General features: G+C 40.9%; 1 protein-coding gene across 1 annotated transcript in view; it reads left to right on the forward strand.

The window, feature by feature from the left end:
- rapgef6 (Rap guanine nucleotide exchange factor (GEF) 6) overlaps positions 1–26,838 on the forward strand; it is a 135,373-nt gene that overhangs the window by 17,128 nt on the left and 91,407 nt on the right. The window contains exons 2-4 of the mRNA XM_085470770.1: positions 17,927–17,997; positions 18,924–18,980; positions 23,320–23,403. Of these exons, the coding sequence (XP_085326896.1) occupies positions 17,927–17,997; positions 18,924–18,980; positions 23,320–23,403 (212 nt within the window). The remainder of the gene's footprint in view (positions 1–17,926; positions 17,998–18,923; positions 18,981–23,319; positions 23,404–26,838) is intronic.

Raw genomic sequence — 26,838 nt, forward strand, 5'->3', positions numbered from 1 at the left:
ATTCCTCGGAGATTGGCTGTAGTCAACAGCAGAAGCATTCCTTGCAGTAGCCAGGCAGTGCAGCTACACGAGGGAATTAAAAGTGTATCTGCGGCTTTTGTTTTGCCCGTGAACACAAAATAGCCAATCCAAGGTTCGTGCACACATTATCTCTAGAGGTCTGAGCTGTTGACAGTGAGCTATGCAGTCTGCTGAGATGAGTCAGGGCTTTTTGAAGACTGAAGATTAGAAATGCAATCTCACGAAGTGATTTACAGCCACGAACAATTCAGATCTACTAAATAAAACTCCAGTAGCTCCCAGACGAACTATTTTCAGATTTGCGTCAGTACACTGTGTGCAGCCATTGAGTCTCTTCACCGTTTCATGAGGCATGAAGAATGTAGTGTAACCAAATATCTGTTACTTAGGTGACGCAAAGTAACCAGTAAATGCTGCAAAAATAAAAAGTAGCCATCTTTTTTTTCTTGCGTGGTCGTGGTATAATGCTAAAATTCCTAGAAACTGAATCATGTGTGAGTAACGAGTCAGTGGGACAGAAATGCTTTCACTTAGTTTGAGTCCTTTTTCCCCCCCCTCAGGGTTTTTTTTTTCTTTTATTTTTTTTAGAGTCACTTTATGGTTCTTGGCGGAGTGTTCAGGCAGAATGTTGTACAAGGAGGCACACCTGCTCCACGTCCTTCCAGATGTTGTATATCATTTTTAACTTTTTTAGGCTGGGACTATAGTAATATGTGGTCTCGCTAAGAGTCCAGCTCCATTACTGAGGAGGAGCTTCTTCCCGCAGGCGATACGGTCTCTCAATCACACCACCACACAGTACTGACCCACACATACAGTTCTTACACACACACTGGACTTTCTGGACATTGTTTTTGCACAACACTGGTCACTATATTCTTCATTTCCGGTTAATACTTGTACAGCTGCTGTTATTGTGTATATATTTATTTATATTTAGATTTCTTCATACATTCTTATATAGTTCTATATTGTGTATTGTGTATTTTGTTGTACAGTTATTTTATTTTCAACTTTAATTTATATATTTTATCTTATTCTTCCCAGTTAAATTTACCCTTCATTCTAATTTGGGTTGTACAGTTATTTCATTTTTAACCTTAATTTATATTTTATTCCTTCCTAGTTAAATTTACCCTTTTTAATTTTTCATATTTATTTCCTATCTTATTCATAGCCTTTTCCTTTTTTGTTTTCTTTAGGTCACGAGCAGTTGTCCAAGCATTTCACTACATATCGTACTGTGTATGACTGTGTACGTGACAAATAAAATTTGAATTTGAATTTACTGTTGTTCTTATTTAGCGGCCTCATTGTAGACTGTTAGCACACCGTGACCTGTTTCTCACCTTGCAACACAGCATATAGGAAGCAAAGAACGTGAACAGCTTTTTGGATGTTTAACATCCTCATTTGGTGGAAGCTAAAAAGGAAAATCTGGACTTGAACCCTTACTAAAGTTGTCAAAATAATCTTTGTTTATCATACACTTGGTGTCTTTGTGTAGCCCTTCAGGTTATCCACTGTTTGAATCAAGCCCTCAAAGCCTGCTTTCTTCTGATTGGCTTTCCCTCATAAACAGAAGGTTTAAACAGCAGTCGTGGAGCGAGCAAATGCCTCGTAAATAATTACTCTTTGAGTCCAAAACCAACGATTGTTATCACAGCGACTACTTAGATCTTTTATACTAGAGATGCATTATCTGTTCCCCAAAGGGATTTGGGGTTTGACACTGCTTATCAAGTATTACCAACACTGCTAATTTACTGCCCTAAATTAACAGTATTGGTAATTACCAAAGTCATTTTTTGTTTTCTGTAATGGTAATAAAATATTTGCATTTTGTTGTTTTTATCACCGGTGGTCTAATAAATTTGTCAAGCACTCTATATGAGAGAAAACATGGAAAAGCATCACTTAGTCCCCTTCAACCAACCTAGTTACAAACAAACAGCAGATTTTTATATTGGCAGCAATGTTAAGATTTTCTGTACAGACCTTTGAAAACCTTTTTTGTATTTGTGTTTCAATCTCCTCTAGATCAGTTACAATATTGGGAGTTTTTTTTGTATTGTATAGTTGAGAATAATAGAAAGGTTTCCACCAAAAGGGCAGCTGAGCAGTAGAGTTTGGTAATTTGTGGTTGTTTCTGCCGTGCCCTGGAGTTTTCTTCCCATTTAAGAAGAAAAAGAAAAAAAGAAAGTCATATTCATGTAACACAAAATGTTTATAAATCCATCAGCCTTGAGGATCACAAGAATTTCCTGCCCATCTGTAATTAGCAGATTCTGATAGTCGGCATGAACTGTCTCATCCCATACATTTGAGATGGACTGGCTGCCAGCCGTCCCTATTGAGTGGGATGAAGTCTGGAGTGCTGACAGAAGCCTCTTTTTTTTGGCAGATCCCACTGTGGAAACATTGAGTCACTGTCCACATCACAACACAAACCCCAGGCTGCTGACTGGCTGCCCTCTCCCCTCTGCTTCCCATTCAGCCCTCTGACCCAAACCTCTGCCTTCATTCTAAACAAAATCGGGATGCTAATTCTTCAGCATCACGTTTCACTGAAATCAAATACAGATCAATGAGTCCTTGATGTGTTGTAAGCAGCAATGGGTTTGTGTTGTGCCCTCTTTTCCTACATCTTAAATATGTTAGATTGGTTGTTACCAAGTCGTGTGTTTCTTGAGCCAGAGCTACTTTCTTCTGGGGTTCATATGACAAAGATTGTTACTGCAATAAACCGCGAAAAAAAACTATGAATGAATTGTTCATTTACAGCATCTGTACATTGCACGCACTCATTCCCACTAAAAAAAGTGAAAGGGAACTTCAGTGTGTTTACCCAGTGGTTGGATGGTGGGATTACGAGAGTGCGACGCATCAAAGGCCACGTTCGACAGTAAGGGGGATAATGGGGAGGGGGATGAGTCACTTTCTTGTGTGGTGCAAACCACAACTAATCACCAGTGAACGCAAGTCAAGAGGACGTCATTCATCGGGTGAAGCTGATGCTAACATGGCGAGCTTTGGAAACCAAACATCACTTTGAAGAGGAACTCGTCCCACTTCAAAAGAGCTCTGGATCCAGACCACAGGCAACAATAGCGTTTGTAGGATTGCGTGGCTGTATCTGATAAAGTCACGGAGGCAGGATATATGCTAGTGAAGCGGTGACCCTCTTGCAGAAAAACTGCAGGTGTGAAGTCTAGGTGGGTGCTGGGAAATGTTAAAGGAACAGATGACACACGGGCTGTCCTGTTGTGGCTGGGAATTTTGGCTTGGGCGCTGTTGTGCATGGAAACATTTTCAAACCACTACTTCACAAAGAGGTTTTTTTCCTCACGTGGTCTCCTCTTTGTCTTTAACACGGGCCGTGCATACAAGGTGCAACTGCTCACCTGATATTTTAATATTCAAAGCAGAGATTTGGCCACTCTGAAGATATCGGGAATCGGGCAGTGTTTCTGTTAAGTGAAAGCAAAAGACACGAGCTACAAGGGCTTGTACCGACAACATTCCTGCTTTCCCCTTCTTTAAAGGCATGAAAAGAATGAAGCCGGGCCGGAACAACACTGGCCGTCACTCAGGTCTTTGTGCGCTTGTTCTCACGGTCACTTATATTAGAATACCAGTTGATTGAATACAGTGGTTGAGGGATGTTTTAAAGATATGTTGCAGGAATATAAGCTCATATAAATTTTGTCTTTACAATTTCTGCACGTTTGCGCAGCGACTGAAATTCGACTTCCTGAAAATGCAGCCCACATGGAATTCGGCAGTAACGCACCTGGAGATGAGATGAGCAAGCGTTTGAGCAACATGCGGTTAAGAAGAGGGGGAGTTGATGCAATAGTTTGTAAACCAGACCACTTACACATCATGGTGTGGCGGGTACGCTACACTGCGCTTGCAAAGACTTGTGAGGACAAGTCGAAAGTGATGATAAAATGTAAGCAAACATAATGACGCGTGGTTTGGTTTGGTTAGTTTATTGTGTGTTGCTTAACCCATGTGTCTCAATCTGATGGTTCAACTATCATTGTGACTCATGCAGTTTTTACTCAGTTTCGTGTGTGACAAATCCCCAAATTTCTACTCTTGTGAAGCTTTAAATGGGAAGTTTTTCGTCTTTCTTTTCTGTTGTTGTTGTTTTTTTTTTGGAATCGTCACCTGTTCACGTCACCTTTGCCTCCATTATCTTGCCAGCCTTTCACTTACAGTAAGTGTTTTCAGTCACCTGTAAATTTATTCACCAAGTCATTATCTGACTTACTTGCTCGGTCACCTCCTTTGCTGACGCGTTTGAAAAAGAATGCAGGGCGCTCACCTCTGGAATGCTGGGAATGTGAAAGCTTGGGTTCCCTGAACTTCCCATCTGCCTCACGAGCACGGCATGAACCCAGTCAAGACAAAGAAAGCCCGCTCACCTGTGACGTAATACGACACGTTCGTGCCTTTTTAAAGTATTTCATATTAAACCTATTGGTTGATAATAACTTTGCAACGTGCGTCTGTTAATAGAATTATTTGAAGTGGTTGGGTTTGAGGAGTGAGGTGGGGAATGGCGAATGAAGCTAAGTTTAAAACTGCTGTAAAAAGATGTTTTAATTTAGCTTTTACCTGCAGATGCATGTAAGTGTTCTTGCATGCAACAATAGTTTACCCATCTGCCCTTACTTTAGATGTGCCCGCAGTGCCGCGAGCTAAACACGCTGCCAGTGAAGGTGTTTTACTGAAAGCATGCTAAACTGAAGAGCGTATGACACAATGGCGTGTTTTCAAATCAGTAAACAATCAGCTAATTCGCCTGGACTAAAAAAAAACCCTGCTGAGAAGTTCTCAGGCAACAATGTAAGTCAGAACAGATTAGGATCAGCGTGTCTGCTGCTGTTGACGCTTGCACGTTTGTCATCACCAAAGATCAGAATGCAAGTCATACGAAAAGGGTCTTTTTTTCTTTTCTTTTTTTGTAGCATTAAATATATATTAAAAAAAATATATATGCAGTTCAAAGGGCTTTGATGGCATGGTCGTTTAACAAAAAATACTATCAAAGCATCAGAATTTACAGTATTAATAATGTGCTTATAGACCGTTAAAGGTGGTATATGTTACAATAGATCACACCTCTGTGAATGAATGCTTGTTCTGTGTGCCCTCGTCCTTTATTGCACTTTGGGTTGTGTATATTGGGCATATTGGTGCTGATCTTCTATGTCTCATTATTAATTTTGAAATTTCTTAAATTTCTTTGAAATGAGGGATGTTCCCGTTTTTTCTCTCTCGATTGAATCTCTTACACGGTATAAGGAAGTGATACTTCAGTATTGCAGTAATCAGGTTCTGAAAACACATTTTTGAGTCGGCGAGAAACCTATTAAATCTGGGAAATTTGTTTTTAAAACAAAAGCGAAAATAAGGGTGTTTTTGACCTCGCTGTGCAATTCTGTAAATACTTTAAACCCCAGTTTTGCCCTGGAGGTTGTACGAGCTGCTGTTTCTCACCCGCAGTCGTGCAGTTGGCAATTACCTCACACCCCTATCAGATAAATTATTAGCTGCTCATTCAGTTCTTATCAGACAGTAGTGCAGTTTGAACCATAACAGACACATTAATGTTCATCGGGTAGGTGCAAATGTGCGTGCACAGGGAACCCGGAAAAATCTGCACGTAATGTGACATGTTTGGTGTTCACAAGTCATTTGAGGACATCATATACAAATTTACATTTGATCAAACCTTTCAGATTTTTCTAAAGAAGTTTATTTAGATTTTGCAGGAATTAACTTTGCATATGATTCTAATGATTTGACTGTACTTTAACATCATGTCATAGAATCAGTCATCCTTAACATATTATTACAATGAGGTAAGCGGGGTCATTTAGACGTCAGTATTCAAGCTCTCATGGGGGGGAACAGTATCAGCTGGCTTCTAAAGGTTACAGTCTTAAACATATATATTATCAAGACAGAGGCTGATAATAACAACATGTTTACAGAGTCCATAATAGTAACTTGTAGCCTCTAATTTGTAACCAGTGAACTCTCTCTAACTGGTTTCTCCAGATGGCATAAGAACTAACTTCCGGTTAAAACTGTAGGTATCCACCCAGTCCAGCTCATCGATAAGGATCGTATCAGCCTTAATGTCCACAAGTGTGTTCAGAGGAGGGAGGATTAGAGGAATGTGCTTTAAAAAAGGAGGGAGAGGACTATTGACTCAGCAGCTGAGAGCAAACAGAGTAGTTAAGTAGGCATGTTAGAGGCAGAGAGAGACAGATTGATCTCTACACATGGAAACAAATCCTTTGAGACTGTTAAAGTGAGGTTAGGCTCTGGTGATCTCACTGATCGCTTACAGTAAGTTCCATTATCAAATAATGTGATGAGTGTGCGTGGTGTCGCCTGATGCTGAAGGGTTTGAAAATGTGATGTGGCGTCTGTTTTCATTGGCATGTGACATGTTAATGTTAATACACACTCCTCCAGACTTGCCAATTAACCAAAAAATAAAGTTTTCTCTACTGAAGCCACTTTTAAAAAGTCTTAAAGAATCTTTTAATTATATATTTGTTTGTTGATAGATGGGGGGAAAAAAAAAGCAAATGAAATCATTTCCACTTCCACCAGGAGATCCTGCTCTAAGTTTTTGATCTTCAGTTCTTAGTTGTGCTGGATTGATTCTTTTTCTGTCTTGTCTTGATATTGGTTCCACCAAAGCCAGATGTGTTGTGGTGGGTTTTTCATTGTAAGCGGGGTGGTCTGAACTAATTTTTTTCCCCCTCCCACTTGCCTGGATTTTAAGGCAGAAAACACATTTGTCCAAGGCCTGAGAAAGTTTGAAGTACATGGAGTTGAGTATGTGAGAGAAAGCTTTTCCCCGCCAACCTCTGTGGTCGCTGTGCTCATTGAAATAGCTTAGTCCACTTAGTCCACTGTGTCAATCAGGTTATGTATATACAGACATAAAACCATTGACTGGCAGGGGTTTGTGTGTGTTCCTGTAAGTCAGATGGTGGTCTGATCGTGTAACTATGGTGATACGGCTTTTGATGTGATTTACACGTGACTATCTTCCATGCAAATATATTCAAACCACTGTATATGTGAATGTGGCCACAAGTTCATCCACAGGGATATTATCATCCTGATGATGAGGGGACTTCACCAGGCAGTGACCTAAAGGTGACTACCAGAATTTTAAATTTAACAGGGAGCCAGTGCAGTGAATCTAGCAGAGGTGTGAAGTGAGAGCGCTTGGAGGATCTGTTAAGGAAACCTGCAGTAGCATATTGGACAATCTGCCATAAACTGCTGTGTGGCAGCAGTGCTAATCTCCATGCCCACCGTGCTGCCCTTAGTTAAAATCAAGCATATACATGTAAGTCTCTGGGTCTTTAAAAGTTTCAAGTCTATAGTTTAGAAGCCATGACCTCCAATGCACATTTCCCTTTAGTTTTCAGTCTAGGATGAGGAACCACCAGCAGGTTTTGGTCAGAACATCAGTGACCTGTATGTTGTATATGGATGGAAGAAATCGCTAATGTGATCAGGAAAGCACACGGAGCTCCGAAAGTGATCACCAAGACCTTAAACTGAAGTCTAGACTTCATGGGGAACCAGTGCATAGATGGTGATCCAAAGATGACACACTGAGGCCAATGTCCAGTGAATTACAATAGTCCAGTCGGGAGGAAATGAAGGCATTAATGATAATTTCTAATTCTGATTTGCATACCGCCCATCTGAGGCATGGAGGGTTGAGAAAAGAAATGCAGATTTAAGAGCCTAGTCATATGTAGCACCTACATTTCTGACATTGCGTTGAACCACTGTTGAATCAAAGCTTTCAGGAGCAAAACAAACAAGAACTTCTGTTTTCTGAGTGTTAGTAGTGGTTAAAGTTTGCTGACATTTCACCTGGTTTGTAGACGACTCCGGGGGCTTTTTTGAAACCAAACCTACAAAAAAAGAAATACATTTTTCAAGCCCCACAGGCCAGCAGAAACTAGCGAGCCGAGCTGTGGGACACTCGGCGCTATTTGTGTTTGCAGTCCAAAATAGGGAGAAGGCGCCGGGCTTTGCTTGCATGGGTCCGTTTATGATTTATGGCGCTGCAGTGAGAGTGTGAGAAGTAGAGCAGAGCTGCCTGTCTGAACAGACTGGGCTGTCGGTTCCATATCTTGGCTACATGACAGCCCGCCTGTGGCTGTAAGGCCACGCAGATGACAGCTACGCTTAGGCCAGGTGGCTGTCTATTTTACACCGACTACCACAGAAAACCAGAGGTGCAGTGTTCATTTACGTGCTTCGTCATGTTCATGTTTGCACATATCCGTTTGTGCGCCTGTCTAAACTTAGCGACTCACCCTCCCCCCAACCTTTGCCTGCCAGCTGGGCTGTTGTCTGGCAGGAACCTTCAGCAGCAGAGTTCAGCTCACTACCGTGTGCTCGCTCTCTAACATCTGCTGCTTTGAACAGCCCCGGACCTCTCTGCCCGGCTGCAGCGTCGGCCATCTCTGAGAGGGGTTAAAAGACAAATGGGTTGAAAACCACAGGTGACGAAGAGCTCCTTAGCTGTAAGCCTCAAACTCTTGAAAACTTATAGCTCCAGCAATTAGGATTAACCAAGGAGCAATGGTTACAGCTGAGTAAATGGGAGCCTTTAACAAAGGTGCAGACTGTACTGTTGTCCACACAGGGAAATGATAGATGAGAGCAAAATGAGCTGGTAATGAGAGGGAGCGAGAGGTAGCAGAGGGGAGTGGAAAATAGGGCTGTTCGATATAACGATATATATCGGATGATGATATAAAAACGTCTATCGTTTCATTTTACGCAATCGTTTGTTTCGTGCTGTTGCAAAATAAACTGTTTACGGCAATATTTTTTTCATCGTTTTGATGGTCACTGTAGCGGCTATATTAATTTCCTAAAGTTCTCTCTTTCTCTTATATTTAATATAACCACACTAAGGACGGACAAGCGCTTGTTTTTATGCATTGTCGTTAGCAACAACGACGGTAAAACCATCACGTGTCCGCTTGTTTATTTTCCACATAAACCTTTCACAATAAATCTCAAGATCCTGTTGAGACTTTTCAAAATAAACTGAATCACGTGAAAGAGTATGCAGAGTATTTACCGATGAGAAGCAAAAAAGGAGCCGTCACGTGCTAAAAAAATAAACCTTAGACTCAAATGTTAGAACAGGCTTTTTCCCTGCAGCACGCCCTGTTATAAATACTCACAAAGAAAACGGCCGGAAACACTTAAGCTACCCGAGATTCGCAGAATTTACAGAAAATGTTAAATTTTTGTGACTTATATCGTTATCCGACAATAGATGTTTTATATCGGGATGAGATTTTGGTCATATCGCACAGCCCTAGTGGAAAACATTTCTTTCTGTCTTTTTTCTTTTTTTAATGGTGTTTTAAGATGCCTTTGAAATTTTGCTTACCCAAAGGCTAGGTAGGGAATTATAATTTATAATGAACAAAACCAAAAAAAAAAAAAATTGATCAAGTCGATGCCCCCCCCCCCCCCAAAATATTTTTTTCCCAAGGTAATATTTCCCAGATCGGAACCCAAGAGGAAGAATCATTAAAAAAGGGACTGTGTAGTGACAGGGTAGAAATGTAAAAATGATCAATACAGCATGAGCAGAATAAAAAAAATAAAAAGAGGGAAAAAACCCCAGTCCTTTTCAGGCGTGGAAGAAACTTCCTCTGACTACTTCATTCATTTCAGCGTTAAAAAAAAAAAAAAAAAAAAAAGGAAAAAGAACTGCAGCTAAGATTATAATAAAGGCTCAGATTTTCCGTTCCTGTGTGTGGCAGCAGTTTTGTGTGTGGCTGTTTGGCTTGGCTGGTAAGTGGAAAAAATGGCAGCTGGTGCTGTGCTTTCTGGGTTAGACTCTCAATCCAACCTCTTGCTTTTCTAGGAGGAGTAAAGAAAGGGAGATGCAGAGCCGGATACAGAGTCACAACTTATTGGTGCAGTGCTTGGAAAGTGTCAGAGTGAACTTGCTTTTGCATAAAGTGGTCATGCATTGCTGCACATGTGGCATCCTTACAAGGAGGCACGGAGTGAACCATTCTGCAAAGTGGGATACTTAACCCACCGTGTTCATATCTACTTTGTGCGTTTTGATTTTAGGTCCACAGGTTTTGCTGTTGATTCGACACATAGTGTAACCTCCACTGCCGCCGTCCCCGCTTCCTCCCATCGTACGCCTGTTTCCATAACCCGCTCCGTCAGCAACACCACGGCTGTCGTCACCAGTCTTTTTATGAACCCGAGTCCTCAGTTTTCATAGTGTGGAAACTCTCTCGATCAAGGACTCTCACTGTATTTGTTTTCAGCGCTCACGCTCGCGTTGTGCATTAAGTGATTTACTTCAGATTCGTATGAGTTTTAATTCTGGAGATTCACACTGTGGAGAAAGCTTTAAAAAGAAAAAAAAGGTATTTGACTGTTTTTGTGCCAGCTGTGTCAAGCCCTTCTCTCCGACTGGGCTTTGTTCCTGAAAATAGTTTCTTTTGTTAAGTCGAGGAGAGGCTGAACCGTGAGCAGAAAGAGGGGATTTGAGATCTAATTGGAGCAAGTGTGCTTGAAACCTCGCACCAATTCTGCCAGTGATAAGGGCGCACCGCACAGTGCAGCCTAGGATTATAGGGGAGCTTCTGCATTGTATGAATCATGATCCATCCTGCCTGGAGTCTGGTATCATAACCACGGGATTACAGTTGACCTTACAGGCACTCAGGTTTAAACCATCAGAGCTTTAGCAACATTAACGCCTTGAGCCTTTAAATTTGTTCTAAGGAGATTGCGCAGCTATGTAAACATTTGTCAACGGATGAGGTTTTGTTAGTTTCTCCGCTTTGGGTGTTTGATTTGATTCCAAGTGTTGATGTTTTATCGAGAATAATCGTGTGTCTTTCTCCAGTACCTTACAATAAGAGCCGTTATAGCTGACATACGTCTGAATCATAACCAGCAGCGTAATTTTTGTATTGTAAAATCAGGGTACTTGAAAAATGAATTGGATCATCTGTTTTTGGTTAAGACACATGAAGTTTTTGGTAAATCCCTAATGTTGGATATTGCTGATCTGCTGAAATGGAACTAGTAGACCTATTTGTCACAAGTTGGCTTTAAGACATAAAAGATTGAAGTTTTGTCTTTACATAACAGACAACTTGGCATCTTAAGGGACTTAGTTTCTAGCACCTTGTCGAAGAAACCCATTTGTTCACATGTCTTTAGTTAAGTCTATAAAAAATGCCAAAGATAACAGTTTGACAGGCATAATGTAGTACTTTTGCACCAACAGGGGGATTCCCCATGCTAAGATAGCCAAAAAGACTTGGCGTGTCTTAGCGTGGTGTCCCTATTTACAAAAAGAATTTTGAAGAAACTGGACAAGTGAAGGACAAAAGAAGCAGTGTTAGGCTTAAAAAAACATCTACAGCAGATGAACAGCATCTGAAAGTCGTGTCCTTTGAAAAGAGGAGGGAAAAAGTGCAGCAAAAACATGACACGGTACCTCTGAGAGGCATTTGGCCTGTGAGTTGATCCATCTACTGTTCACTGAAGCCTCAGAGTCAGTACTAGAGAAAGAGTGGCTGTCAGAAGCCATTCTTTAGGAAGGGAAATGGGGGGAAGCTGAGGTATCCAAATTACACAAGAACAGCACTGACAGTGAATGGGAGCTGCTCTTTTGGTGCAAGTAGGAAATTTCTGACAGTGAACAAAACAATAGGCAATAAATTACTGGACTTATTTCCCATTTTCCTGGCAAAATATAGAGAAATGATGGGTAGCTCAAGGCTTTTGGATTGCACGGTAGCTTACAGGAGAGCACTTGCATGAAACGACCATCTCATGCAGCTCCTGACAATTCTGCTAAGGCTGTCACTGAAATTGAGTACTTCTGTTTGAACACTAGACTTGACCCGTTTCAAGTGTTGAAACATGTAAAAAAATTAAATTAAATTCCACTCCCCACTAACGTCTTTGTGCTCCTAGTTTCTAACTGTTTTGCCTTATCTGGGCGCAGTGTTGACACAGAGTCTTGGGGAGTTCTGTGTAATGTAAATGCTCAGGGCTGGTTTTGAATGCACAAAGTTAGCTAAGCTGTTTGTTCTTGCAGCTTGAATTGAAGCGTTGTATCGTCTACACCATCCTCTCTGTGTCGGTGACAGATGCGACCGGCATACTGTACATTCTGGCGGAGGCGAGGGTGGGCTGGTGGCTGATTGAATCCTTTACAGAGGCAGCCGCTGCTGGGAGCAAAGACCCGCTTCCCCCTGAAAAGTGACATTTAGCGAAAGAATCTTAACCTCAGAAAAATGTTTGGAATAGTTTACTTACTCCCACACGGTCACACCAGCTACTTTGCATGTTATCAGTTTTTTTTTTTCAGCTTTAGGCATATAAAACACGCCTCATCAGGAAAGAGTCTGAAGCTTCTTTTTTTTCTTTCCTATATTGCCTGCATTTTCTTTGCTGCGTGGGAGTGAATGCATATAATGGATTCTGTGTTAATGGGCCATCTGTTGATAAGACAGGAGAAACGTGGTGGGTTGGACACCACAGGGCCTCTGCAGAGTCCTGCAACAACTTGCTTTTGTATGACTGGCTCCAGTTCTGTCGCAGCTTGTTCATGTGTGAGACATACTTTATTCAGCCGCATGTCAAAATGTTAATTTCACTTATTCTCTACTGCTGTAATGTAATGAAATAATCAAGCAACATCTTCATTAACATCAAACGGCTCTTTTGACATCTGGGAGGATCTAACTAATCCTTCTCAGACTAGTTTCAATCTGGGGAGATGTGCAGTATCTGTTGAACCAAGTCTAGTCAGTGCTGAGGCGTTCTGCCAGAAGGTGGCAGCAGCAGCACTGTAGATGCCTGATTGAAACACGTCTGTGAACACACCCTTACACAAGCAGGTCAAGTGCAGAGTGCCGTGCATCAGTGATTAGCTCTGTGGGTCAGCTCTATTTGTCCTATTGTTAGTTTAAAAGTCATACAGCTGCTCATTTCTGCAACCAGTTGGAGAGCTTGCATCATCAAAGAGTGGATTTTTAGTATCTTTGAAAAACTGCTTCTTAATAAGTGCTTTGAAGGCATGCAAAGTGTCAAATAAAATATGGAAAATGGACTTCCCATTACAGCTGTGCATTAAAATCATTCCTCTGAACCTCTAATACTAATACTAGTGTTTAGTTGGACCTGTTCAGCTGCTTTTAAACACAAATGTTAAATCAGCCAATCACACAAAAGCAACTCGATGCATTTAGACATGTAGACGTGGGCAAGGTGGTCGGTAAATGTAGTGAGACGGTGGAGATTATGGAACATGAATGAATGGGAATATTAGACAACACATGTATAATCATAGCATCGTTTTGATTAAAAAAGTGATTTGAGCCTGTCACGTAATTCAGATGGTGTATAATCCAGAGGAACTCGGATGGTTTCCGTGTTTTCCAGCGTCTTATTTTGACTACGTCAGGCAGGTTTGAATGAAAGACTGCAGTCTCAGCTGGGGATGAGTTAATGGATGTTTCCGCTGAGATGGCGATGTCTTAATCACAGATGGGGTCATCACGCCACACTGTAGGAGCCTCTAGGGAGGCCAGGACAGAGGTCAGAAGTCACTGATGAGGTTTGCACCGCTGCCCTGTGGTGTCATGTGGGAGGACACGGCAAAAACAGCAAAGCTACAAGCCACGTGGGATATAGCTTTGAGGGTTGCATGTGAAAACCGGTAAGGAAAAGCCAATATTATTAGAACAATCGCTGTGGGCTGAACTTGAATCTTTTCCATATTAAACAAGATTTTTTTTCAAAGGGGCTTTTTTTTAAAATGTTTGAATGTTCAATTGAATTTGGTTTTATTACTATGTTCCCAAATCACAGCAGCAGTTGCCTTAAGGTGCTTTAGATTGTAAGGTGAAGGCCCTACAATATTACAGAGAAAATGCCAAAAATCAAACAACACTCGTTGATAAAGCGCTTTGCGACTGAGGGAAGGAAAAACTTAAACAGGAAGAAACCTCTGGCAGAACCAAGCTCAGGGAGGAGCAGCCATCTGCTGCGACCATAGATTTAAAATTGAGCGATTGTTGTTTTTTGTTTTTGTTGTTCAGGCACATCATAGCCTGAGTTCAGAGGAATGCAGTGTATGTGCATACTGAGAGCATGGAGAGAGATTGCCAGTAATCGCATTACTTTTGTGTCTCTGGGAGTCCACAGGCTAAAACTGCAAAGCGGAGATCGCATCCTCAGACATGCGGATGACTTCTATCTATCTGTCTGGGTCTACTGATGACCTGGTTTACACTAATCAATACAATCATGAATGAATCAAGGGCATTTAGTTTCATGGCTGTGAGTATTACTAGTAGTAGTAGAAGACTCAGTGTCCAGTGTAATAAGGCTGTTTGTAAATAAATGCGAGGTGTCCAGATGAGCTTTACAACAGAAAACTAACCCAGCGCATTTATCATTACGGAGTTTCGATGGACTTAACCGAATCTTCCGATGACCCAGGGACTACATTTTGCTGAGCTGTAAGCCTTTGTCTCTGGGATTCTACCAGCATTTAGTAAGACTAAGAAGAAAATCTAACAGCTTCCACAAAGTTTACACATCTTTGAATTTAATTCAGCTTCTTATCTTACCTTGTAAAATCTACCAAACGCTATCCATTATATATAAAAATACTTTTTTGTACTTTTCCCTTCCTTACAGATAAATGGGGGAAAATCCTTTCAGTAGAACTTATGTATAACACTTTAAAAAAATGTTTTGAAGTGGAGGAAGACTTCAAAGAAATCTGCTATCATCTGGGTGGGTTCTTCTGCAATAGCAAAAATATTCCCAAATTAATATGCAGGGCACATTATTATGCATTTAATGGTATTAAGGCGTAACCGAGGAAGTCATTATCAAGCAGGGGTGAGGTGGGTATTGAGGCTTGGCTCGTAGCTAGCGCCTCAGGGCTGTATGTCCTAACATACACACTCCTGCTCTACGTACACACACGCATGCTCAGCAGCATGACAGCAGTGCTTACTGCAGCAGTTTGTTGTGCTCACTAACCCAGTTAACTGTGATTTGAAGTCAATACAGTTCCACTTTCTCACTGCTGTGATCTAGGCTTTTCCATGTCTGCTGTCCGCTCACTGTCTCTCAGTAAATGGAGGTTTCAACTCTCCCTGTAAATGGCTTTCCAGGTCAAGCCCTCTGTCCATCACAATTTTCCTCTCAGACGGAGATAACTGTGTTTCTCCTCAGGGGAGATTGTGAATGCCAGGTTTTGACCCATGAGTATTTTAAGCACAGTTAATCAACCAGTGATAGCCAAACTGGCAAACATGCAACTGGTGGGTCTACTTTTTTTTTTTTTTTTTTTTTTTACCAAAATGTAAAATATATATCATATTTAATGGATGGGTGTTGCAGAACTGGGCAACTCTTATCTGAAGGTCATTTGGCTGGAGGATGTAGTCTGCCAGGTTCGTCTGTCTGATGTTGCTAAAACCACCCTGAGAGAATTCAACATGATTTGATGACATCATATTATGGATCAAATGTAGGTACCCGATTTAAGCCCTTGGATTGCCCCAGGTTAGGCAGGGGTCTCCTAACAACCTTGAGACATTTCCAGATGTCAGGCATTCACACAGTAAGCAGTAGAGGAAGCAGATTGTATTATATTTATTTCAGACATTACTGGTGACAAGTTATTGAATGGTTTTTACTGCAATAATTCAGAACGTGCATGGGACAAAGCTTGCAGACAGGGATTCACCTGATACAGTTTATCACATAACCTCTCGTCTCAGAACTTCTGCCCCCCCTCTTGTTTCAGCCTTCCTCTGCTGGTCTTTTCCTTTTGTCTGGCTCCCCTTCTCTCCCTCCCTCCCTCCCTCTCTCCTTTTGCTCGCTTTCTCTCTCCTCTTCCATCTCTTTCACCCAGACCTTCCTTCCTTCCTTCCTGTGATAGACCGAGCTAACAACACATCAGCAGTGTTTTGGCCCATCGCATTGAAGCCTCCCCATTCCCCCAGTGTTGTTCCGTGCTTCCGCTGGCTCCCACTGCTTGACTCAATTTACCGGCACACACCAGAGACTACAGTATTCTTTCAAAAGAACTATACTCCTTCCGCTTTTGGTCTTTGTCTCTGTTGTGTTGTTACTATGATGATTCAGCACTGTCTGTTAATCTGCTCACAAAACTGTAATGTTCAGTCTGCTCAGATTTACAGTGTCGTCACTATTTGATGTAACATAAACACCTTTCAGTGTTCATCGTGCGATTTTTACATTGTAAAATATCATAATATCTGCATTTATTTTGGAGAGGATTTACTTTAAGATGCATGCATAAAAGTTTTGCTTCACAGAACATCGCTGACTGGAGAGAAAAAAACAGGAGTGAGACAAAACAGTGCATTCGTTTTTTGTTCTCTGTTGACCTGTTAAATTATTACTGTAGATTAGATTGGGGCTTTGAAGCTGTCCCGGTTTTTTTGTGTGTGAGTATCCTCACTGAACTGCAGCTGTGTTTTAGCTTTGCCCTGTTTTTGTGTGGCCTAATGTTTAGTGGAGAAATTTAGAGATGCTTGTACACAAAGTCCTTGTCGAAGCATTCATGCTGCCAGGAATTGTCTTGGTACTGGCGACTACCAATGACTCAGGAGCCATTTGGGATTTAGGCCAACAAGACCAACCAAACGATTGGGATAAAACCTTTTTTTCATTTAATGTCACGTGGACATAAAATCTGCAGTCAAACCTGATAAAATGAGTAAAAAGCTGCCTTTCTTCCACTGTATGTCTTTTGTTAAAGGGGAGTTTTTCCTTCCCACTGTCACCATAGGGGGACCTCTGGTTGTTGGGGTATTATTGTAGGGCCTTTACCTACGCTATATAAATACAATAGAATTGAAAGGAACAGAATTCAACTGAGTGTGGAAATGTTGCTGAAAATAAGCTTTAGGCATTTTCCCCCTGTACTTCTACTTCTACTAATAAAGTTGTACAACATTACAGGTTTATTCAAAGCGTCAGTCCAAACATCATCAACATCTCTGCTCATTTTGCTAACCCACCCGGAGCAGCAAGCAAATTCCATGCTAATTGATGTTTTGGATAAAAGGAAGTCAGGAAGTGCAATAAGTACACTTATGTGCATTTTTTTTTTACTATTTACAAGCCTGTATGTCTGTCAGAATACAGCTGAAATCTTACTCACCTCTGCCGTTGCATAACTCTTCCATAGATTTCTATTCAGGGTTCTGAATAGAAGTATATCTATATCTATGTGTATCTAACCAGAAAACTGTGTCCTGACCCACAGAAGCTGCTCCTACACACACACACACACACACACACACACACACACACACACACACACACACACTTAATGTTTTGTCAGCTGGTCTGATGGAGTTCTATTTTTAGGCTGTGGTAAGATATATCTGGGTGTCTCAGTGCTGTCATGTGCAAACACAAGTATTACGCCTGTCTGTTTGGTTGCAGAGCGTCAGTTTGACGGACAGCGTTTGGCGTAGTTCAAGTGGCTTCCGTCAAATCACAGCACTAGATGTGATTTACACCATTTATACTCACTCTAAACAATGAGCTAATCTTTTAAAAAGCTTTCGATTCTCAAGCACCGTCCCTGCAGTTTGCAGTTTACACAGACTTGTTCTTTAATACACTGTAAATCGTTTGAAAGTACAGTACAAACTTTTTTGTCACTAGATCGCACGTGCCACGTCATAGTCTGCGGAAATAGTTTTTAACTCTCGTGTATGTGGAAATGTGAGATAATCCTCAGTAATGGTTTCATTTACATCATTTCCAGGACCTGCATACCATCTACTGCCACCTGTACCACATGGATGTTCTCTCACACCTTAGAGAACACCAGCTAAGGTGAGCCACTTCCATTTTACCTCCAAACTTAAATAAATAACATCAAGTTTCACTCAACGCTGACAGGTGAGGAGCCAGTCCCAGTTTCAGAATATAACATTACCTTAATAGTAGGCTTTAGCCCTACGTTTTACGTCAGTTGCATTGAATTGTTAAAACAGGTTTTTACACATTGTTTCTGCAAATGTCTTTTTTTTTTTTTTTTTTCCCAAGATGGGTTTTCCCCATCCTGGCCACCTTTCATACCAACTTCAAGTCAAGCTTCCTTTACTGATACCAAACAAGCTTAAATGTTTTTCTTGCTAGTTTGATACAGGTTAAGCAGGAAGTGCATTGAAAAGTGATTCTGATTCCTCAACTCCTTAACCTAATTCACGATGGTCCTTTGAAGAGGAAGACATCCACGAACCCACACGATCGGCCCATGTAATTTAAAAGGCTCTAGATCTTTGTTAATTGACAGAAATTGAGCAGTTGATCCTGATAAATGTCTGTTATGCTAAAGTAAAAGAAAATCCCAAACTTTAAGAAAAAAAGATTAAAAATAATTTCATTTCCCTTCTAGGGATTTTAGGTTGACTGTGGTTAAAACCACTTTCTGGGGCAGCTTGTAAGTGTGTGAGTTTCAGGGACATGCAGAGACTCACATAGCCATCTAAGAGACTATCCAGTTTTCAAGATAAGGCATATGTGACTTGAATGTATAAACACCAAGTTTCACTGACCAGGTGCAGAGTTGTGCTTTAGAGAAGCGGGTCACCTTAACATTTTACGCTGGCAGCCAGTAGTAATTGTGCCGGAAATCTGGGAACTTGTTGCTGCCTGAGAAATACGTGTGGATGCAACGATGGATTGGAAGAGCCAGAAAAGTCTAAGCTGAGGTTTTAAATTGAGAAAATGTTTACACCTGTTTCTTTCTCTCTCAGGTCGATGTGCACGTCTGCCAGGTATGAAAAACATGAGGCTAACCACATCCTGTTCTAGTAAGTACATATTCTCGCTCTTATCAGGAAATGCTGTTGTTTACCTCTCCATCTTTGCTCTCACGTGACTATCAAGAGCTATGATCTGCTGAGTTCATGCACTCTTCTATGTGATTGTCTTCTACTGTGTTTCACATTTATAGAATACTTAACATTTACACTTCATGGCTACTCAGAAAAAGGTTTTTCAGTGTAAAGATGCTGGTAGTGGTAGGCAGTGTTTGCACATCTCAGTTTCAAGGTTTTGGTTCAACTGCTGAAAACCACTGGCCTAGAATAACAGTTCCTTTAAACAGGTGCACTGGGGCCCATTAGCACAGCACATAAACATTATATGACGAAAAGCTAAATGCTTCTCCTCCTTTTTTCTAGTTTTTTATTATCCAGATTTAAAACACCAATCGCCGACAGCCTGCCCTCTTTCATTTTTTTTTAAACATTTTTTATTTCCTGTCATGGCGTTGTGTAGAAATAAATACTGCAGTGGTTGAGGCTGATGGTTAATACAACTTGAGCATCATATACAAGGTGGATTTATGGGAAAGCTGGAGAAGTAGGAGGAGAGAAAACAAATGAGATGAACAAGAGGCTCGTGAAAGCAGAGGTAACAGGATGATTAAATGAGGACAGAGTTCACAGCGTAATGAACAGAGGTGATGAGAAGAGGAGGGAGTAGCAAAGAGTAAACAAAAAGCTTTAAGGAGTTATATTAAAATTTGAGGAGTGCATGCCGAGAAGGCAAGAAAACAAGAGGTAAATATGCTAAGAAGGAGGAAGGGATAGCAATGTCAAGAGGGAAGGGAGATGACAAATGAATTGAAGGCAGGAGTGAATGAGTGCAAAGCAGGAGAGGAATGTAGAGGAAGTGTGAAAGATGGAGGGAGGACAGAGACAAATGAAAGGATGAGGGCTAACCTTCACCTGTTATTAATGTATTTTCATGCTCACCGGAATCACATTAAGCACCCTGTGGTTTCATTTAGCACCAAATAAATACACAAAACACTCTCTCTCTGATACACTCCATTGCCTCTCTACCAGAGTCTTCTGTTACTTACACACACACACACACACACACACACACACACACACACGCTAAAAAGGCTGCAGATGAAAGCAATCAAGGTCTCTGCAATGAAGCCGCAATAAAAGTTACTAATGCTACCCTCACCCAACAATGCAAAAATGAATCTCCTGTCTGCTTTTTAAACATAATTATTTTTAGGATACCTGCTTTCTTGTGCCACGCTTAATGAAAATTGATTGAAAAATACCAAAAGCATCAAATGAACAACCTGCGGAGGAATGGATATGATGCAGATGAGATTAGGGCTGCACCAAATGATTCTTTTTGTCCAATTTGCCGATTGTCTCTCGAATTAAATCAACGGGGCCAGAAAATTATTAAAAATGCTCGAGGTTTCTTCAGGGGACAAAACTCAATTTACCATGAAATAAAGCAAACAATATGAACCACTGTTGTTTTCTAAGCTTCTGTGTCACACTCTCTCCTTGTTTTTTTTTTTGTACTGCATTGGCCATTCTTGCTTCCTCTGTAGTACAAAGAGATCCGCTCCAGTTACACAAAATGCATCAAATGTACCAGATCTCCCCAAGCTTGTGTTGGGGAAATAGTAAGGCTCATGAAGACTATGAGCTGCACAAAGATAAAAAGAAAACGCATAAAAGCAGATCCATAATAATTTTCTGGCCCTGTGCGGATTCAAGTGAAAGTTGAATCCAAGGCTGTTCAGAAAGACTAATGCAACAGTTACAGTAGGGGAAACGGTGGCATGGCCAGAATTATTGCAAACGTGTTCAATTAACTTGCAGTCTTGTTGCTTTTGAAATGGTTGCTTCAGAGACAGGGAGCAGGTCTCTGACAGCCAATCGCTGTCTTCAAAGTGGCTTTGAAGACAACAAGATGGCCCTAAAACTGCAACAAGACCGAGTTATTGTGTTATCAATATAACATTGAATGGAGTCAAGTTGGCAATTGCATGCAGTCTGTTTCTGATAATATGAGAACATGAGAATTGCCTTCTAACCTCATATATATGAATCAGAGCCATAATGATTTGCTGTAGGGTGGGAATTTCACTGCAAAATTGCTTGCCAACCTTGACTTTTGCATATTAATATAAGTAGAATACAATCAGTTGGCAATCAGTTGGCAACCAGTTGCGTCGAGTGTCCAATTGCAAACACACACATTGCAGATGTGCAATTATTATTTTTTTGATACTTTCTTTTTATTGTTTTTCTTTAAACATTATAAAGGGGGGGGGGGGGGGGTGTAGTAACAACAAAAAAGAACTTAAAAATAAAAGTAATAAAAATAAAAAAAAAGAAAGAAAAATTATCACTGACTGACCCACAATAGCTACAATGTGTTGGCAGTCTGTCTGCATTTAGAAATTAAGCAGCATTTATTTGCAAACTTCAGCAACCTGTCTGAAACTGATTGTAGCCAGTCAAGTCTGATCACAGTTGTTTGGAGACAAGTTGCCTTCCACCAGGGGATGTGTGTAATCTGCTTAAAACTGAAAGTGATCACACATTGGTTGGTGTTGCTCATATCTAAATTTGCTTGATTCAGACAGAAGCTGACATGATAAGTTTGGCTAATTAATGCTGAAAACCTGACTGCATGCATTTGTACCAAGGTGCTTTACAGTGAACACATGATCCATGCTCTTATTATGTAAACAAATTTTGGGCCACAGAGTAGGACATTTAAAAATTCTTTTATCATTGAGGTTTGTTTGTTTGTTTTTTTCAGTCTAGCCAGCCTGCAATTTTTATCTAACCATTTTTTTTTGTTAAGCTGAGTTTTCTGTATAAATTACTTTTTTATAGCAGTTTTCTTTTTTGAATATAAACTCCAGCTTATTAATTTTCCATAGTCACCACTTGCAGATGAAAAATGTCTAATTAAAATATTATAAATAAATATAATCAAAGACATTTGCAGAAATTCTTGTTTTAAATGTATATCGTACATCAGACTGTCGTGTGTTTTATGTTTTTATATTTCTTCACTCAGTGGGGGCATCTTTTCATCTGCACTCTTCAAACAGTGCTTTCTCTCTCTCTGTTTTTTTCTACTCTCTTCTTTCATATTCACACCCACAGGCACAGATACTGTGTTTTATCCCCTGACTCCCCTCTTCATCTATGACTGCATCTACGCTTGCTGCTGACACGAGCACCCCGTTATTGCGGAGTTAATTAGTCTTGTGTTTGGCGTTATTGGATATCATATATACAGTGTGCGTGGAACAGCATGGAAAGTCACACAGCACATATTTGAGATGTGTTTATTTTTAGGTGAAATAACTCTATATTGCAGCTTTTGTAAATGGCAGACACGATTGTCAGACTTGCCAGTCCTGATGTTAATGGATTATCTCCATCTCACAGCCATGCCACATTATTATGATTCTATAACACTTGACTTCCTAAGAATACATTGATGCTAATGCACAATTCAGCGTTTAGCATTCAAAGTGCAACTGTGCTTTATATGCTCTCACTCTTGAGTTCTGTAGACAACACTCCTGCAGTTTTCAAAGCCTTGCGGGGGGAAAAGTTCCTCAAGTGTCATGACTTCAAATTTTTTATTTTTAGCCATAAATATACAAGTTGTCTTAGCTCACCCTTTCATAAAAATTAGCAAAACTGTACAAGCTTGTGCAGGACAGCCTTGGTTCTTCACTGTTTAGCCAACATGACTGATGACTTGTCATATGATGTCTACATTAGAATTATTCCCCATTGAAATAGCTTTTATACTTTTTTTTTGAAGAGGCAAATCTCCAAAATTAGAGATCTCAACTTAAAAGTCTACCTCTTTTTTTTTTTCAATTTTTTTTTTAAAGCTTCTCCTTTCTATAGGATACATATGAAGTTTATATTTTTGTCCTACTCTCTATGCTATTTAAATGCTTTCTGTGATGTCTTATAACAACCCCAGTGAAGGCCACAAGCTGAAACAGGTCATTCAAATTCTACAAGTATTGCCGGAGGTTTAAAAACCTTCAGACTTTATGCTCTTCTGGCACAACTCCGTGAAGTACTTCATGTACTGAACGAGCCTCTGCCCTTAACTGAAGAACTTAGAAAACCAAAGTAAAAACCAAAAACTGCCAAGCCCATTTGAAGAGTCCAGGGAAAACCAATCCACTTACCTTCAAAACGCACCAATTTAATTAATTTGTATTCGTGAATGTAACAAAAGCTCTGAAATGATGTTGAAGGTTCACATGGTGTACACGTCAGCCTTCAATACTAAACCATTTCCACTGGGTTTGACACGTGCTCTTTCTCTCTCTTGCAGCCCAGACACCATTGCTACCTGTTGGTACATCCTGCTCTCAGGATCGGTCTTCGTCAAGGAGCACATGTACCTGGCAAGGTGCTGGTATGTATCACTCACAGAAGAGAAAAACAATATGATGGGGTGAGACAAGGTGACGATCAGTCTAGGGGAGATAAGGTGGGATTAGATATTACACATCCGCACTCCATATGACTGCCGCCAAGATGTCTGTATATATGCGCCTCCATCTTTACGCTAGAAAATGGAAATGGCAGAGCTGTGATTTATGAAAAGATGGCGCCTACTGATATGTAAAGGAATCGTTTGTGTATATGTGCACACACAAAGACACATACTTGTATATCGTGCTTGTAATTCTATGTTAAACAACACAGAGCAGATTCCTTTTTCCAAGCCCCCTGCTCATGCAGTTACAGCTCTGTAGATGCTAATATGTTTTTTCTGTTTTATCTGTGGAATGGTTGTTGTGTTGTCGTGCCCGGACACAAGGATTTCTGATTTTCCACTCGGATATCTATCAATATTGTACAGTTCTAAATTGCTGCTCTTTGGCAGGGAGTTGCTCATGTGTGTAACACATATTATAGTAATGTACATCCATAATGGGCATTATGTGAAATCAAATGGGAAAGTGCTGAAAAATCATTTTGAGTCTATTCTGACCTAAGTACAGAGCCAAATATAAGAAAGAAAGCTTGCCGGTAGTCCGTCAGTGAGAGATTAGGTTTTATATCTGGGCGGAGATTCATCAGTAACATTTGTGATTTAATAAGGCCATATCATATAAAAATGTCAAGTCCTCCTCGTCTTTAGAGCAGCCAAACTGCCAAAATAAATTGCAGTTCTTTACACAGAGCCGTTGCACCTGTTTAAACACTGGAACTGATGGTAATAGAAAAAGCTGTGACAGCAGTTGCTGGAGGCCGAGCCTTCGCTCCATGTTTACCTTTCCCTCTGCTGTTATAGTTGGACTGAAACAGAAGCAACACATGCCAGAAATGAAAAGGAGAGGACAGAAATATCTAACCCCTCCAAAAAACCCAAAACAAAACAAAAAAAGTTCAACTTTTGGTTGATTGCTTTATCTCTTAGACTAGGCTAAACATACTCACAATCACAGCACTTAAATGGGATCATACATTCATATGTTTCTTGCACCTCTGGCATCAGTCTGTAGTTTTCCAAGCAATTCCCTGTAGTTTTAATGATTATTTACGATGTGAGAACATTTCAGAGTTGGATGAAAACTGTAAGGATTCCACTCAAAAGCCCATCTTCCATCCTCTGACCATTTCTGCCGTCACCAAAAAAATAAAAAGAATAGAATCTGTCAAAAAATGTTTTAGTACCACTTTGGTAAGCTATGAAGGCGCATCGCTTGATGGATTGCCAGAGCATTACGGCTGCCGTAGTCAGGAGCCTCACGCAGTGTTACCAACTCCTCAGTAAGAAAAATCACTATTGGCTGACCGAAAAGTCGCTAGAAGTCGCTAACTGACATCATCGCCTAATTTGCATAATAGGTCATGCTAATGTAATTGTAACCTACGTTGTTGGAGAGAGAAATAACATTGAAGAACATGGAAGAGAAAGTGAGTTAAAAATGTCCATTGAGATCGAATGCCTGCTTAAGGTATTTCTGCATTGGCTTCAACCCAAAACGCTAGGTCCATGTTTTATACTGGGTATTGCGCCACCGTGCTGATGAAATAAAAGCATCAAAAATAAGTTAACAGCTATGGCTTAATATGCACGTGAGCCAAAGTCAGACACAAAAACGTGATTAAAAATTAATGGTAAAAAACCCTCTATTTGTATAGCGCTTTTCTAGTCCCTAAGCGCTTGACATATCCAGTCATCCACCCATTCACACACACATTCACACACTGGTGATGGCAAGCTACATTATAGCCACAGCCACCCTGGGGCGCACTGACAGAGGCGAGGCTGCCGGACATTGGCGCCACCGGGCCCCCTGACCACCACCAGTAGGCAACGGGTGAAGTGTCTTGCCCAAGGACACAACGACAGAGACTGTCCAAGCCGGGGCTCAAACCGGCAACCTTCCAATTACAAGGCGAACTCCCAACTCTCGAGCCACGATCGCCCATTAGGAAATGAAATTACTAAACCACACAGCTGGTTTCAGAAAAGTCCTGTTAACAAATATTAAAATGCTTACAGATCATTTTTCCGTCAAGTAAATGTTGCAGCCTTTGCATGACATAAGTTAAAAAAAAATAGCTATCACTAGCTCCAGCAACTTTTGTTGGCTGACTGTTACTCAGAGTGTTGGCATAGTAAGCAGAACTGAAACCTCAATTCAACAGTTAGTGCAGTTTCTAGTTCTTTTAATTGTAACACAAAGCGCCAAGTGACCAACTGTGACAGAGAGAATTGTTGGACTAGTATCAATAACGTGTGTGTGTGTGTGTGTGTGTGTGTCATTCCATTGTGGCCCAGTTGATAACATAGTGAAGGGTAGGATGGGGGGTAGGTTGGTTGACTGGAAAGGACTGGAGGGTGTGTCTGTGTGTTGGAGTATGAGCAGCAGCAGCAGGGGGCTTGGAAGGGGTCACTGAGAGAGCTAATAGGGTGTGTGTGTGTGTGTGTGTGTGTGTGTGTGTGTGTGTGTGTGTGTGTGTGTGTGTGTGTGTGTGTGTGTGGGTGGGTGGGTGGGTGGGTGTAAGAGAGCAAAGAATGCGGAACCCCTGGCAGAGCAGTGGATGGCCATGTGTTCCTGAGCAGCCTGCCTGCCTGGAGCCCAAAAGCACATCCAGGCAGGAAATGAGCAGACTACACACACGCGCGCGCGCACACACACTGACAAATAGAAACCTCACTGGAGCCAGCGGACAGACAGACAGAAGTGAACAGAGAGAGAACACTTCTCCTTTAGTTTAACTAAAAGCCTCTTCTGCTTTCTTTCTGAGGAAACTTCTCACTAGTTCACACTCTGGAGTACAAAACAAACACACTTGGATGTAATCCTGGATTATCTAAATAATGAACCTTTCTCCCCTCTTCATTGCGGATAATATGTTGGATAATATTTCACATACAAGGAATCCAAAGGAGTGGACCCCCTGTGTTCCTGATCCTGGTTAGTAATGTTAAAGCTTTTTGTTATACACTTGCTGTAAGGCGACGGGGATTTCGGGGTAATTCTGGAGTTTTTCTTTTTCTTTTTCAAAACTCCCTCGCTATTTCTTTACGCATTCTTCAGCCCAGCACGCTTCATTTCCTGCCTGCCTGCCATAGTTTAACCAGCTGGACAACCAGGCTCTCCCTAGGGCACTGTGGCTTAGCACTGCTCTAAAAAACACACTACTGAGTCCTGTGTGTTTTCATACATATCTACAATGGCTTTTTTAAAGACAGGCAGTCCTCTATTCTCACATTGCCAACACCTTTAAACAAGTATGTTGACTAAAATAGAATATGTAGTGCTTTTTTTTTTTTTTTTTTATACCTTTGAAAAAAGCAGAAAATTCAGTTTGTTACTAAACTCGTCAT

Source organism: Copadichromis virginalis, linkage group LG10, assembly GCF_057382275.1.
Source record: "Copadichromis virginalis isolate Kocher_CV1m ecotype Utaka linkage group LG10, C_Virginalis_male_GT1.1, whole genome shotgun sequence".
Taxonomy (NCBI): domain Eukaryota; kingdom Metazoa; phylum Chordata; class Actinopteri; order Cichliformes; family Cichlidae; genus Copadichromis; species Copadichromis virginalis.